The following is a 15405-nucleotide window of genomic DNA, read 5'->3' as shown; positions in this document are numbered from 1 at the left end:
CAGCACATAAAATTGGTGGGCAGAAGACTCAATGCAAACTTTTTCCACATCGACTTCTTATAAAAAAGGTTCCTTTTAAAGATCACAACTAAACTTGTATTTTGGGAAGAAAATCTTCTGCACACTAAGCCAGATAGTGAGTTTGTGGTCCTTGATGTTCCACGCACTTGTAGAGGTATTTCATACCACACACAAAAGCATTGTTACTGAAACCACTGCTCATACACCTGAACTGTTTGCTTAAGCAATCACATGATCCAACCTCAGCAGGGATTTACTACAACTTGTAACTGAAACAAGAAACTCTGCTTCCATACGCATGATGACTAAAAACCCCAACAGATTATTTCCCCTCTTCCAGCAGCTGACAGAGGTGTCCTGCTCCTCCTAAAAAGCTGGAGAGACACAGTGGCAACACACATTCTATGATTAAAATTCAATTGCAAATATAAAATCCTAACATTCAGAGTACCGAGCAACTTTTCCATAATAATTTAAACAAATAGAAGGGACAAGGGAACTTCTGTTCTTCCACAAGTGCTTCTTATTTCAAGTTTAATCGTATAAACCTATGAGTTTGGGGGCACAGTATTTCTTAAATAGCATTTTTAAAGTTCAGATGCAATTTAACCTGTCTAGAACACCAAAGAAAACATTCCATGCACTAAATTCCACAAACACTTTGTACATTTACGGGAACATGTTCATATACACACTTATACATGCTTGTGTGTATATGCATAGGAAAAAAACACTTCTAAATGAATACAAAATTAAATTTACAATGTTAAGACTGAAGCAGTTTGATAGGCAGAAAATTCAAACTTTCAGAAGACAGCTCAATACAATTTTGTAAACACTTAAAACCCCAATGGACACTATGGCTGTCAATCATAAATTTGAATTTTTTGACTGTGTCAGTTTTTAGTGATCTTCCCTTTTTTTTTTTTTAAAGGTACTTGTACTGTATTACTTGTATTTCTACTAAAACATATAAACAGTTGCAAAGGCTACATGCCTACATAGGAAAGAGAGACCCACGGATACTTACCAGAGCTTGCAACAACAAAATTAGGCAGAATTTATTAGAAAAGCAGTTAATATTAGCCACTTTTCATTGATCAACACTGTTTCTGAGACTGGACCATATAAGCTCTTACCACGTGTCTCTCACTAAAGTAATTTCTCAATTTTGAATCTAAGCAAAGCTAATAAAAACACCTGCACCATGAGAAGTTTATAATCATCTAATAATAGAAGATTATTTAAAAATTAATTTCTGGACTATTTAAAGCCGAATTTATAATCTAACACTATACTGTAATGAAAATACCCAGAAACAAAAAAATCATAATTCTGTGTCAGAGTGCAAGAAAACTTTTTTTAAACACGTCTGCATTTTTTATGAAGTTAACTACTAATGTTGTTATTTTAGCTTTCTTTACTTACACAATTTTATATTTTATTTGTTAAGATGGTCCTGTTCTGTGAGAACTGGTGTCTTCACAGTTTAGTGTACCATGTTCAGCTCTGAAATACTTGAGAGTACACTGTGACAGACAGTATTTGACCTAAGACCAACACTATCAAAATTTCAAACACTTGTAAGATTTTTTTTGTGTCCTTCACTTCTGTGCATGTGTGACCACTTAACGCATGTTATTTCACAGAACATACTACATAGTTAATGTCAGATTACATCCAATGTACTTGAGTTTTATTAAAAAGTGGAGAAAAACATGGATGTAAGTTCTAACCCAAATTAGTTACCATAAGAAAATTAGTAACCTAGGAAGAGAGGCAATGTCACCAAAGTGAAGACAAGTATCTGGCAGAGAAGATCACAACACCAACACGTTGTAAAATGGTTTGTATGCACATTTACACATCAGTCTCTCAGGAAGGATAACTCCAGTGACAGCACAGAGCAATTAAGCTAAATCAGTACTATTTATTGTAATTGTATTGTCAAATAAACCATGCATTTTCCCACCTCTCAGGTATTGAGCTGTAACTGCATAGGTTTCCTAATAACTGAATCCTGACAGCAAACAGACTCTTGGCACAGCTAGACAGGTTTTTTCTACCACTCTTCGCCTCATTTGTTTTGTGATTTATCAGCATATTTAGAAAGTTCTTAAATATACCACAACTCTCTCCAGGTTTCATATAAAAAAATAAGCTTCCATTGAACTAAGGGTTTTTTTAGGGTCAGAAAGATCAGGATTTTCATTTTCTTGTACACTATTTTTTTGCAATACCTATGAATTTTGCTATTGCCAACATGTCTAAATGCTTCCCACATAATTCAAGAGCACAGCACACCTCCCTTCAATGAGCACTCCAGTCCACACTGTCTGCATGTGTCTGCCAGCACTTAGAGGATCTAAAGATTTGCCTGAACCTTTGCTGTTAGGTTAGGAAAACTTTTATCTACAGATGGAATGTTAAAGCACACAAAAATGACTTAAGATTAATCCCTTGTTCTCTGGTGATTCCACCCACTGCCATCTGCCTTCTTCTCTGAACCCTTCCTCTTCCTCTCACCTGCACTACCAATGTGACAGTCAGTAAAGGTGATGTGGAAGTGGGAAGTCCCTGACAAAACCACTGATATTCCTGGAGTTGACAAGCTTTGAGAATTGAGTTTAAGGTTTAAGAAAACTGAAGAGATCAGAGCAGTAAAATCTATCCATACTACAGGCAATAAAGACTTTTCCCAGCCAATGTGATGTACAGAAAGCTGCACTGGATCTGTAATAAATCCATACAGGAGTTGAATCACCACCTTTCAAGCACCTGTATTTCCTTGGAGACATGATAAAAATTACTGTTTTATCTCATACCACTTTTCCATAAACTCTTGTAATTGCCACTACAATTTTCTTTTGATAAAAATTATTTGAAAATTGTTATAACTATGTAATTTATGTAACTAGTAATACAGGCAAAGGGCTGTAAGGGAAAAGGTCTTCAGTGGGTTTTTTTTAAACTTTATTTCATTAAAAGTGACCTGCAGGATGTCCTTTTGCTAAAGCATTTTTATTGTAGACACATGCTTTAAACTGCTGGAACAGTCTGTGGAGTGTAATGCAAGTACAATTAGAACAGGGGCAGGGGTTAAGGCACCAAAATGTAAATACAGTACAGTCCCAAACACAGGGCACTTGGAAAATCACTTAAGATGCCAGGAGTAGGATACAGCCATGCCTAAGTAACTCAAACAAACGTGTAACTTAACATGCACATACCCCTAATTATTTTTTATTATGGATTGCAAAGACAATGTAATTTTACAATTTAGGTCCCTGATCTGTTCCAAGGCAGGAACACCAAATTCTGGCAGCACTCAGAACTAGGTGTGTGATGCCAAGAGCCTTTTATACCCCTAAAATGTTAACATATTACATGTTAATATATTCTGATAGAGATTACTCCAAACATCATCCCTCATCCACAATCATAATCTGTGCCAGGCTCCAAGGACAGCTGGGTGTAAGAGCACATCTACTAACAGCTGCTCAACTCAGTACAATGTATGGGAACACTGAAAGACTTCTTAGATCCATTTCTCAGAGAGAGATAATGAATCTCAAAGGAGGGAAAAGCATTCTTAGCCATGAAATACAGCAACAAGCTCTCTGTAGTTATTAACATGCTATCATTAGATAAATCTGTGATATACAGTGAATTTAAATTTTCTTGTACTTTAGGAGCCATACACTGTTTTCAAGACATGTAAGTAACACCTTAAATAAAATGAATAAATGCAGAGGAATTGAGGGCAAAACGTGAGTTAATGAAGCCACCTTTTTCAGAAAAAAGCTAAGTTTGATATTAGATCAAATAAAAATGTGAATTATGTAATTCACTGGTTAGTAGCAATAATGATAAGTTGCAGATTGTAAAGAAGTTACTTCACAAAAATTACAACTACTAAGTAGTTTTGTACCTGTGACCCTCTCCGTAATTGTCTTCAGAATATATTTAGCTTGGTTAGTTATTCAAATGATAAATGGTATCTTAGCAAAAGCAGTACAGAAAATCTACATTTTAATCACACTGAAAACAAATAATGGTGTGATAAGTAAGATATGTGTCCACTAGACGTGCAGTTCCCACATGCAGAAATGTTAGTGCAATGCAATACTCTTTATAAGAACATTACAGAAAAAACCCAAATAAAAGTTAAAAAAAAGCCACCCAGCAAAACCAATCCCCAATCCTTCTAACAAATACCACAGTTGCATGCATTAAACAAATCTGTGTTATCTATTCAGAAGTACACCATTTATCAAGAACTACGTGCCTTCTGCAAGAGGCACGTGCTTTTGTTTTGCCTTATGATCAGTAGGGCATGTTGTAGATGTCCAACATTTTAACATTTCAGACAAGTGTGTTAAGTCAGATTTTAAAATTCACTATTATCCAAGTGAATTTCAATGCTCAGTCAACCTTTAAAAAATATTAAATGTGAATAAATTTACCTGTCATACTTAAGGCCATTTTCTTTCACCTACAGCTATCAAAGATAAATGTCTTTAAGCAGGAGTTCTTACACCTTCTTTAAATATAAAATAACAGAAAGTCATGATCTAAGTAATTTTAAAATCAACGTTGTGGAAATAGGGAGTAGGAAACACACTGTAGCTAATGGACTTGGAAATGCAACCGAGAAACAGGTTGTAAACAAGACTTTTGGACCTCTGAAGTAACAGTATCAAGTTTACTAATCAAAAACTCCAGGGGACTGACAAGTTCCCCAGAACTCTATGCAGGTACGCTTAGGAAAAAAAAAAAAAATTTTTTTTTGTACCTGTGGCTACTAAAACCAGCAGAAAATACAAGTCAAGTAAGTACCTGGCAAGCATTAACATTACACAGAGTTTATACCATTAAGAACTTCAAGACATTTTTACAGCTGTTCTACAAAAAAAAATAAAATACAGCTTTCCAAAAGTCTCAAGATCATGGACTAAACATGTAAAGCCATTCAGACCTGGTGTGCTTGACAAAATAAATATCTGTTTTCAAACACTCTTGTTTATGAAAGCACACTTACATCCCAACAGTAACTATGTACCATAGAAGCTCAACATAATTTAGTGGTGCAGGATGTTAATAGCACACAAAATCAACGTAAGACTGACATTCAGATATAGCAGCAGTGCTCCTGTACAAATTATACTATCTTTCATTTCTTCTGCACTGCAAGAAATACTCTTGTAACTTTATGCTCTTTAAGAGCACTTAGACACTCAGAAATGTACTTCTGAGTGCTATAAAGTATATTCCTGAGAAATATACTTCCTCAGCAATTAACAAACAGAAGGCAACACTCTCAAGAGAATATCAAGTGCTGTGCAGCTAAAGAAGGAAACAAATCTAATACCATCAAGGAAAAAGAGTTTTTCAGATGCATTGATACTTGCTAGAAATTGCTATTCTAACACTGCATTCATTTGGAAGGCTTACAATTCCCAAAATATTAGTTTGTCTACCTGCCAATGAGTAAAGTGCCATCAGATAATGCAGACAAAAATCAAATACAGTTTATAATCTGCACAAGACATTTTTTCTACATTCTACTAAAATACTCAGAGAGAAACTAAATATTAACTTTTTACCTTGATTAAAGATGTGATCACAATTGCTCCAGCATTCACCATAGGGTTATGAGGCCTGTCTGTGAAATAAAGTTTTCCATTACAAATATATTCCAAGACATGTTTGTCAAACAAAACCAGTCAAATGCCTAAGTGAAAAATTATTCTAGATTTAAGTATGACTGAAAAGCTACTATTACAGAATAGCAATTACATAATCTTAAACCTTTAAAAAATGCTGTAATCCAACACTATACACAATATTTTATCATTCTGAGCACAATATTCTACAGCTTAGAACACACTCAGCCTTATGCTACTTAACAATCCAGTAAATTATTTGGTTTGGTGTCATTTCTTTTCTTGAAAATCACAAATCCTCTTCATTTAAGAACTTAATTTACCTCATAGCTGACTTGCACATACCTGCTACACTTCCATTTTCCTTTTTCCCCACTGATGTCCATATTAAGTGTATCTTTGCATTCCCAAGTCATTCTTGGCTGCTGAATAAATCACCTGCTTTTGTATCTCCTTTTTCTAAAAAACCTCTCACCAGCCATCTTACTTTTCCCAAATAATCTACCTTCCACAAATTACCCTTTTCTTTTATAATTAACATTTAACATTTTTGCTGTTCCTTTTAACTAGGATGTTGACTTCTGAGCATTGTGGTGTCTGAAAATCTCAAACAATTCTCAATACATTAATATCATGACAGGTTTGAATTCTTTACTTGCTGTTGCTTTACCTCCAAATCTGAAAAAAATATGTATTTTAAAACTGCACAAAAAGTGTCCACTATTTTTATGTATGATATACAAACAAGGACTCTAAAAGAAATTTGAGAATATTTGGGTTTTGGAGATGAGTCTGGTATTTGCAGCATACACATATATTCCCACAATAATTACACTGGTTGTGGTCAATGGTACTTAGCCATCAATGACTATCAGTTAATCTTCAAAAATTTTCTTTAAACTTTCTAATCTTCAACACTTATTAGTATTTTTCAGAAAGTCAAAATTAAAAGGAACTTTTAAATAAATCAAACCATTCTATTAGTGGAAAAATAAGGCCCAACCTTCCAAAAAAATGAAGCTCCCTTAAAATACAAACTTATGGTCTAGATCATATTTTAAAGATGTTACTGCCATTCCTTTTTTCTCTGAAAGAGACTCACAAATTGTTCAGATTTCATTTGATTGTACTTAAGAGCCACATATATCAAATATCCTGTTGTTATCTACTAATGCAAGCAATGAGGGCCAAATGTGTTTGACTTCTGATTAACACCAGATCCTGGATAAGAAAATATAGCACTTCCTTAGCTCCTCAGGGACCACAAACCTGAACACAAGTCAACTGACCACTCACAGCATCACAGCCTGCGGGTCAGAAGGGACATCTGGAGGTCATCTCCTCCACCCTCCACTCAATGCAAGGCTCTTGCCACAGTTCCATAAACTGAGTCTTGAAAACTTCCAAATGTGGCAAATCCTCTACCTCTCCAGCAATCTTGTTGATCCTAGATGACAAATGCACCCTAATATGCGATCTGCAGCTCCTAAGCCACAGCATGGGGCTACTGCCCCTTGCTGTACCAGGTGCCAGTAGCAAGAAGAGTTACAAGACAAATCTTCATGCTGGCAATTGCTCTTCAAGAATTTGAAAAGGTTTCCAGAGGAGCCCCTAGGCTCTCCCCTCCAACTGCTCCCTGGGAGTTACATGTGCCCTGGGCTGCACAGCACCCTGGCAGCCCTGTGCTGGAGCCCTCCCCAGTGTTTCACTCCTTGAGCTGAGGATCCCAACTCTGGACACACAGTCTCTCATGCACCATCAGAACACACTGTCCTCTCATTTCTCACTCTAGCTATGCTTCTCTTCTTTACAGCTTCCTCTCACCAACATAAGGTATCACTCCAGTCCATAAACACACTCATGAATTTATCACACGCAGCCCATTCTAAAAATATTTTTATAAATATTTTGCTCTTGACTCTTCTGTTCATTTCTGTAGTTTCAATCTGCCACACGGTACAAAGAAAAAACACAACCAGATTCCATACCATGTGTATGTTTGAATAAAAAGGATGCGCAATGTTTATTTAGCACTCAGCAACGAAAGGCTTACCAACGTGGTATGTCCACACAGAATATACCCTCTGAAATGCTATTGCTTCTCATTTCTTTCAAGATGTCACCACCTACCTTCAAAGTCAAGGCATTCCTGGTTCCTCTACTCTCAAGATTCCTGTCTCTGGCTGCTTAACATCCCAAGCTACCTGTCCTTGTTCTGGCCACTTTACAACTAACACATTTCCATGTGCTGCCTGCACGTGAAGAAGAGAAGAACCTTCTGATAAAACAAAACAAGGACTTTCTTGGATGTGCTCCTGAAACACAGTTGTGTGTGGTTCCCTGCACAAGAATGTCACTGAAGGAGCCTTACCAGCTAAGGGGGGGTACAGCAGCCTGGCTCACCCAACACCAAGAGCTGTCCTTTGAGGCTCTGTCCTACTGCTGCCAAATCCAGCATGTCACAGCGCTGGGCAGGACACCTGCCATTAACCCATTAACCCACTGCTGCATCAGAGCAAACCCTGCAAGGTGAGCAGTTTTCACCATTATCTGCACAGCACCAGGGAATACCAGCCAAACACTTCCCATACACAGGTCCCTGTGTGTCATACACCAGACAGACAGACTTCTATCTTGCCAAAACAGCTACAAGCTTCCTAGAGGTGCTCCACGCCCCAAGCCTGTCACTGTTTAAGAGACATTTGGACAATGCCCTTCATAGATGATTGTTGTAGGTCCCTTCCAACCAAAATACTCCAATCTTCAATGGAGAACCTCTCCCCAAACTTAAGCTATACTGGCCTCTCTAAAGGGCTAGGATGCCTAACTAAAAACTTGCATTCTGAAAGATTTCTGCAGATTTCAAAGAAGAGATGTAATTCCCAGGTAATTCCATTCCCAGGTAATTTTTCGCCTCTGGGGGATGTACAGGTTCTGACACTATGTTAATTTTTAAAGAAATTCATACACAGGTCTATTTCTAAAGCAGCAGCCACTACTGATCTACCTCACAGTGGGTGCCATCAGCAAAGGGATTCCAGCCTGTACAACAACTAAGCATGAAAACTGATACTATAATTGCATGTTTGCCTAAGAGGTGAACAAATGCATCCCTTAATCCTTAGAAATGAAAGAGGTATCAAACTGTGCAAACCTGACACATTACTGAAACCAAACACACACACTCTCTCTATTATCAAATAATAAAGGCAGTGATCTGCTCAGGCTGATAAAAAAAATAAAATCTTTTATGCAGCTTCTCTGCAAGTCATGAGTATTGCTGTATCATTTCATTATACTTTCAAGTAAGTTCATGTTTTTATCCTTAATGAAATATAAACAAAATAAACAATTTCCTGGCAATCCCTCACTGAATTACAGTACAACTTTTATTACTGGACTAAGTTCCACAAATTATTTCATTACTGGACTAATTCTACAAATAATTATCACCAAGAGGAGGTTGTATGTATGGATAAGAGATACTAACTGTTCATAAATACAGGTATTGTTAGATTTGTTGCATCATGAACTCAGACATGAAAAAGCCTGTAGCTGCTTAATGACCACTGCAAGGAAAATTATTCCTGATAATGCCTGTTTCAGACATACTTTACTATGCAAAATTTCTGATCTATGTCAATCAACTAGAATAATCTTTTTTAAATTAGCACAGAGATTGTTTTATTCCTCCAGAAATCTGAACTGGATTGGGCAATATATTCCCTTTATTAAAAAAAGTTTTAAAAGAGAATATTCATAAACCAGCAGAAGTCTCCAAATTTCCTTCGCACAGCACAGATCATACTCAAAACACAGCAACAGCTTTTTGTTGTCAGTTGGCATTTTTAGCTATGATTTAAAACTGTCTTACAATATTCTTCATTCTTTCCAGCTTCAATCTCAATACTAGTAAACAATGAAATGCAAGAATAGCCTGTTTTAGGAATCTTCTATATAGTTAGTATAGAAAAAATATCTTCAGATGCATGTCTAAACAGTTTCCAAACACCTGTGTATCACTTCATAAAATCTGGAATTACAAATATGAAATTCAACTATGTCTGAATATTTAGAAAGTAAATAGATTAAATATTTATTTTGTTTAAATTCTCAAACCTGGTCTTCAAGAATTTATGGATGTTCAAATTGACAAATACTCCACATATCTGAAGTTCATACAGTGGTTTAAATCTACAAGTGCAGATTTAATCTTTTAAATCCTTCTCTTCCCTCCTCTTCCTTTACTTGGAGAAACTCAACCTCCCTTTCTCTTACTATAACTGAAATGTTTCTATTTATTAGACTTCTAATTTCTGTTTTAGTCTTTTTTGAAGGACTGTACAAGAAGCCATGCAGTTCAGTTCCAGCAATTTTTTTCTCATGTCTGTCAGTCACAGAAGCACATACGTAAAAACTAAATTTTCTTTCATGTTCATTGGTCAAAACTTCAATTGTCCAAATTCTCTTATGCACAACAGCCTTATAACACTCTTGAAGTATGTAAACAGTAATGTAAAAGACCACAGCCCACCAATTCATCTTCTCCAATAGCTCAATTTTAAAAGTAGCAATAAAAGAAGAAAATAATTACTAGACTTTGTCATGTTATTAAAAAGAGAAAATATGGAACTACTATATTAGTTCAAAGGAATTACGGGGCAATTTTCAGCACCATCAAAGCTTTTTTTATAGTAGAGCTTTTGTAGGATATGAAAGACAAGTCTTCACACTGTACAACACTGTATTTGGAAAAAGGAAAGCAAAAACACGACAGCATAACTTGACAAAATGCTTAATCCTTTCTTGGCAATGTATTCCTACACTGTTATTTCATCGCCATTTACTAACATAATAGAAGAAATAAATTGCAAAGATATATTTTATTTTTAAGTATGGAAAGAGGATTTTAAGGTATAAATAAATAATTTTTATATTAATCATTTGCATGTATTTAAAACATAATAAATATAATTAGGTATCATTAATATATTAATACTACAGATATTTAAGTCAGAATTCAATACAGTCCTTGAAAAAGATGTCATCCAAGCCTTATGCTGCTAATTAAATATTAATAGCAACACCATGGCAACAGAAACATTGTCTGTTCTTTTACTGAGACAGATCCACTAAAAGAAACATTTGTGTTTCAGAGATAACATCCAGTATTTCCTCTAAGTCTACATGAGTCATCTTTCTCAGATTTTTGCCATAAAATTTAAAAAAACACATTTCCATTCTTAAGAATTAATATAATATGAAAAAGAAATAATCTAGGTAAGCGCTGTAGGAGAAATTCTTGCTAAAATAATCCTGCCACAGGGGAAAAAATAAAAACATTGTTTTGAATGTAGCCAGATTCCATTTAGAATAAACTGTGGGAAGATTTTGCCTTCTGGAAACTAGTCAGTGCTGGCCTTTGGCACCAGCACCTGCTTCTCAGAAGGCTGAAAGTGATATGTTTTTCAAAATCAATTTAACATCTTTCATTCTTTCACCACCATTTTATAGAAGCCATGATTAAGGAACCCTTGCTACCAACTCAACTCAATAAAAATAAATTTCAAATGCCTGCACTGTTAAAATTCTTTGGGTTTTCCTACAGCAAATGGAACAGAAGCAATAAAACATCTTTCACTAGCATTCTAAATTAGGCAAAAGAGACTAACAGAGACCAAACCTACCTTGCTGATAGCAAAATATTCTGGGACACTGCCTAGTAATAAGACTTTAGAGGATAAAGTTAAATCAAAAAGACTGAAAAAAACTGTAGGCTTGCCTCATAATTTTCTAAACCTGAGTATTTGCATTATTAAGTACAATGTATCTCTTACCATCTTCATTCAGGAACAATTTGTTGAATCTTAATCCACTAGGCTCTTTACCAACATATCTGTGCACATACTCTGTGCCAAGATCATTGACAGCAATGGCGTATTTCAAAGGCTTTACGCAGGACTGGAGACAGAACGGAACTTTGGTATCACCCACAGAATGCCTGGGAAAAACACAGATGAACAGACTTGAAATTTCCTGTTTGTCAGCTGTGGCAGTGGAGTGTTAAATGCTTCATCCATCCTTAGCAACATTCAAGGACTGTTGACAAAAACGCCCCAAAAAGCAAAAGCATATTATTACTAAGTCTCATTTTAAAGAACATAACAATGAGATTTAGAGGTTTTAGCAACTGACTCCATAAGCCAAGCATAACAAAGTCAGTTGCTGACTACTGCAGAGGTAACAAAATAAAAAGTTCAGAAACGTACCAGAGCAAAAATTGTACCAGAGCAAAAAATCACCTCAAACCTCTAGTTTTACACTTATCCTACTCAATTGCAAACCACATACTCAGCAGGGTAGAGCTGACCCAGATAGAGCCACTATACTGATTTATGCCTATATAAACAAAGATGAGATACAGCTTGGGTTTGCAATTTGAGAACAACAATCAAATGGCTGTATTTACATTTCCTTTAATAATGGCAAAGACACAGCACTTATTACATGCTATCTTTTGGAAAGTTTACTTTCAGCATCTATGTCAGACTGCACCAAGAGTGACTCATGCAAGCAGCATATGCCACATCAAGACAGAGCAAAAGGCTTGAAGCAGCCACTTGTCTGATGGCGAAATCAGGAGTGTATTTGCTTCTGTTCTTTGCAGAAAACACAAGGCTTCTGTGAAAATCACAATACCATTTTGGCATTACAAAAGCTAACATTACACAACATTAAGCATTACAAAAATGAACATTATAAGAACTTTCATTAGCACATAATATGCAAAACAAAGCAAAATGCCAATTTAAAGTATAAGGTTTTTTTTACTATTAATAGATTACAATTCAGACACTTCAAGAGGAAGATGAAAAAATACTTCTGCTTACTTGTACAGCTCCACCCCGAGATTACAGAACATATGGCTAATTAGAAGCAAACATACGGATCTCAACAGATCATGGCAAAATGAACTCCAAGCCACAGTCACCAGAAGCAAGTCTGATGCTCCCAGGAATGCCCCATTCACAAACACAACACCTAAAAATTGCAGTTTCCAGAAGCTGCAGTAGGACCACAGGAAACTGCAGGTCAGCAGAGCTGATGAGCACCTTGCATTGTGTACTCACAAAGGGAGACACAGAGCTCATGTTACTTCTCAGCTAGATGGTGCAAGGTATCCCTTTACATCTAGGCTCCTAACTGTCTCTGCTACTCTGAGTTACTAATACTGAGAAAAATAAAATCACTGACTAGATCTAAGACCTACATACACCCTTACAGGGGAAAGCTTGATAAACTTGAAAAGCAAAATCGTAGTCAGCTCTGTCAAGTTCCCACATCTTCATTTTCCTTTTAAAGAACATGAATCTGCATTTTTTTCAGTGACACACAGATTATATAACAATGCTACGGTGAAAACATTAAAATGCAGAAAAGGAGCTAACACTTAAGTACATTGTGACCTACACAGAAAGTTATATATGTTGATACACAGGTGTTATTAGACAAAGCTTTTCAACTTCCAAATATTATTGCTACAGAAGCAGTGCCTCTATCTTTCCTTGAACTATGCCAAGAACAAAATGTAGAAGTTACAATATACCTCTGTCCATCCACGGTGCAAAGGGACACCCCCCACAAATCGGGGCTGAACTTGGCCAGTTGTGGAATATAGTCAGCAACCTATCAGAGTGTGAAATAAAGAGAGACACATTACAATACCCATAATACTTAACTCTACATTAATTAAAATAAATATCAATGGAAAGAATATACAAGGTACAACTGATTTATTCTACAAATAATCACCTGGTGGTATATCTAAAACTTCATTAGAAATTATTATATTCACTAGATCATTATCAAATAAAACCTTTTTCTAAGTAAAATTTTCATCACATTCAGAGAGGTATCTGTGTTCTGTATAACAGCACGTCCAGCATTTTCAAATAATATAAAATTTTTAGTTTGTAACACAGTCTGGGATTTTTCAACTAATTTATTGGAAATAAGCACCAGAATAATTTTTGTTTACTAACCAATGTGCAGTATTAACAATTACTTTTGTCACACAATCCAGACAGATGTGTAGAGCTGCATCATTTTTCTATAGCCTAACTGTAGTCTGATCAATTATACAGCAGTTTTATAGTTTATATAAAATAAAGAAGGAATAATGCTATTTTCATATTCCAGCATCAAAATGCTACAAGATTCTTAGAGGCTGTGAACTGTATTTCTAACATAGTTTACAAATTGCAGGCATAACTGAACTTCCAAAACTCTTTCATCAATTACCAGTTTAATTTTGCTAAAAACGGTAAGAAAAATCTGCCTACTTAACAAATGATGCATTTCATTAATACTGAAAATCTACAGAAGTTTGAAGTTGAATTTACAAAGAGGTTACCTTTCCTCCAGATTGTTTTTTAGCACTTTCATATAGCTCATCAATATGGGAAGTAAACGACATAAAATCTGGAATGACAAACTTCCTTCTGAAAGCTTGAGTAAGCAACACAATATTACTCTGTACACACCTGCAAAAAGTTAAGTTAACATTAATAACGTTTATTAATGTGCTGTGAAAAAGCAATTACATGTTATTTAATTAGGACCCTCAGTCCCTTGAAGCTACATGCCTACAAGAACAAGCCTACATTACTTTTCCAATTTGCCACTCCATTTTTTAAAATTAGTTGTAATAGCTTTACTGCATTCATTTTTATTCCTTTCTACTTAAAGCTCTCTTTTGAAGTTTCAACTGGGAAGCTGTACTGCAAGGTATTATCAATCTGCCTTCAAGTAGCACCTCAGCTCGCAAAAGGGATCTAAAGCACCCAATTCTTAGGATCAAACCATCAAGTTTATCTAACCCAGTCTAAATAAGTGCTAATTTCAGAGTTAGATCAGACTTGGGAGGTTCAGGGTTGCTTTCTCTCACTTCACCCTTTCACCACTAACTGAGGTGAGAACGCTGCCAACAGACCAAACTGGAATGTGATTCCATTCTTAATAGGAAAAAAAAACCCTGTGGAAAAAATTGATAACATCTCCTGCACTAAGCAAAAGCTTCTTCTGCAAGTTTCTTCTTTCAAATCTCCAGCACTCAAGGAATCTCTGTTGCCTTTCAGCCCAGAAAACACAGCTACGCTATCGGCCACACCCTCTGAACGTCAGCCCATCTGGGACAGCGAAAAAGCCGATGAGGTAAAAAGGAAAAGACTTATCTAGGACAAACAGAAGGAAGGATGAAAACACAAACTGATGCATGCTGAAAGTGGTGTGAGAGAGGAGAGCAACTGGCAGCCATTATCAAGCCAGCTGAAATATGACCTGATAAAAGGTATTAACAGCCCTATCCCAGGGCAAGGAGCACAAAGGCAGGTTTAACAGCAAACAAACAGTTAACACCTTCACACCGTGCCTTCTGGCACTGTTGACAGAAGCAGACACATACTATTAATGCAGGCAAATGGAAAGTTAAGAACATCTAGGCACATGTTATGAAGAAGAGCATACCTGCCAATTAACACTTAATCAGAAAAAAAAAAATTAGGGAAACGTTTTCACTTAGAATAGATATTTCAATAATCCTACTATTAAAAGCCATCATCAGTTCAAAATGATGGTTCATGAAGACCAGTGAAGAGACAGAATTATCCTCCCTTTGAATACCCCCTCTTTTTCTAAGCCTTTAAACTCCTCCTACTTC

General features: G+C 35.9%; 1 protein-coding gene across 1 annotated transcript in view; it reads right to left on the bottom strand.

The window, feature by feature from the left end:
* Positions 1 to 15405, bottom strand: part of GLS (glutaminase) — a 53656-nt gene that overhangs the window by 33919 nt on the left and 4332 nt on the right. The window contains exons 2-5 of the mRNA XM_041487565.1: positions 14101 to 14230; positions 13294 to 13373; positions 11525 to 11688; positions 5628 to 5686 (exon numbers count right to left, since the gene is read on the bottom strand). Of these exons, the coding sequence (XP_041343499.1) occupies positions 5628 to 5686; positions 11525 to 11688; positions 13294 to 13373; positions 14101 to 14163 (366 nt within the window). The 5' untranslated portion in view covers positions 14164 to 14230. The remainder of the gene's footprint in view (positions 1 to 5627; positions 5687 to 11524; positions 11689 to 13293; positions 13374 to 14100; positions 14231 to 15405) is intronic.

The sequence above is a fragment of the Pyrgilauda ruficollis genome, unplaced genomic scaffold, assembly GCF_017590135.1.
Source record: "Pyrgilauda ruficollis isolate IOZ18807 unplaced genomic scaffold, ASM1759013v1 scaffold81, whole genome shotgun sequence".
Taxonomy (NCBI): Eukaryota; Metazoa; Chordata; class Aves; order Passeriformes; family Passeridae; genus Pyrgilauda; species Pyrgilauda ruficollis.
Note: the sequence above shows the minus strand (reverse complement) of the source record. Positions and strands in the feature narration are given on the sequence as shown.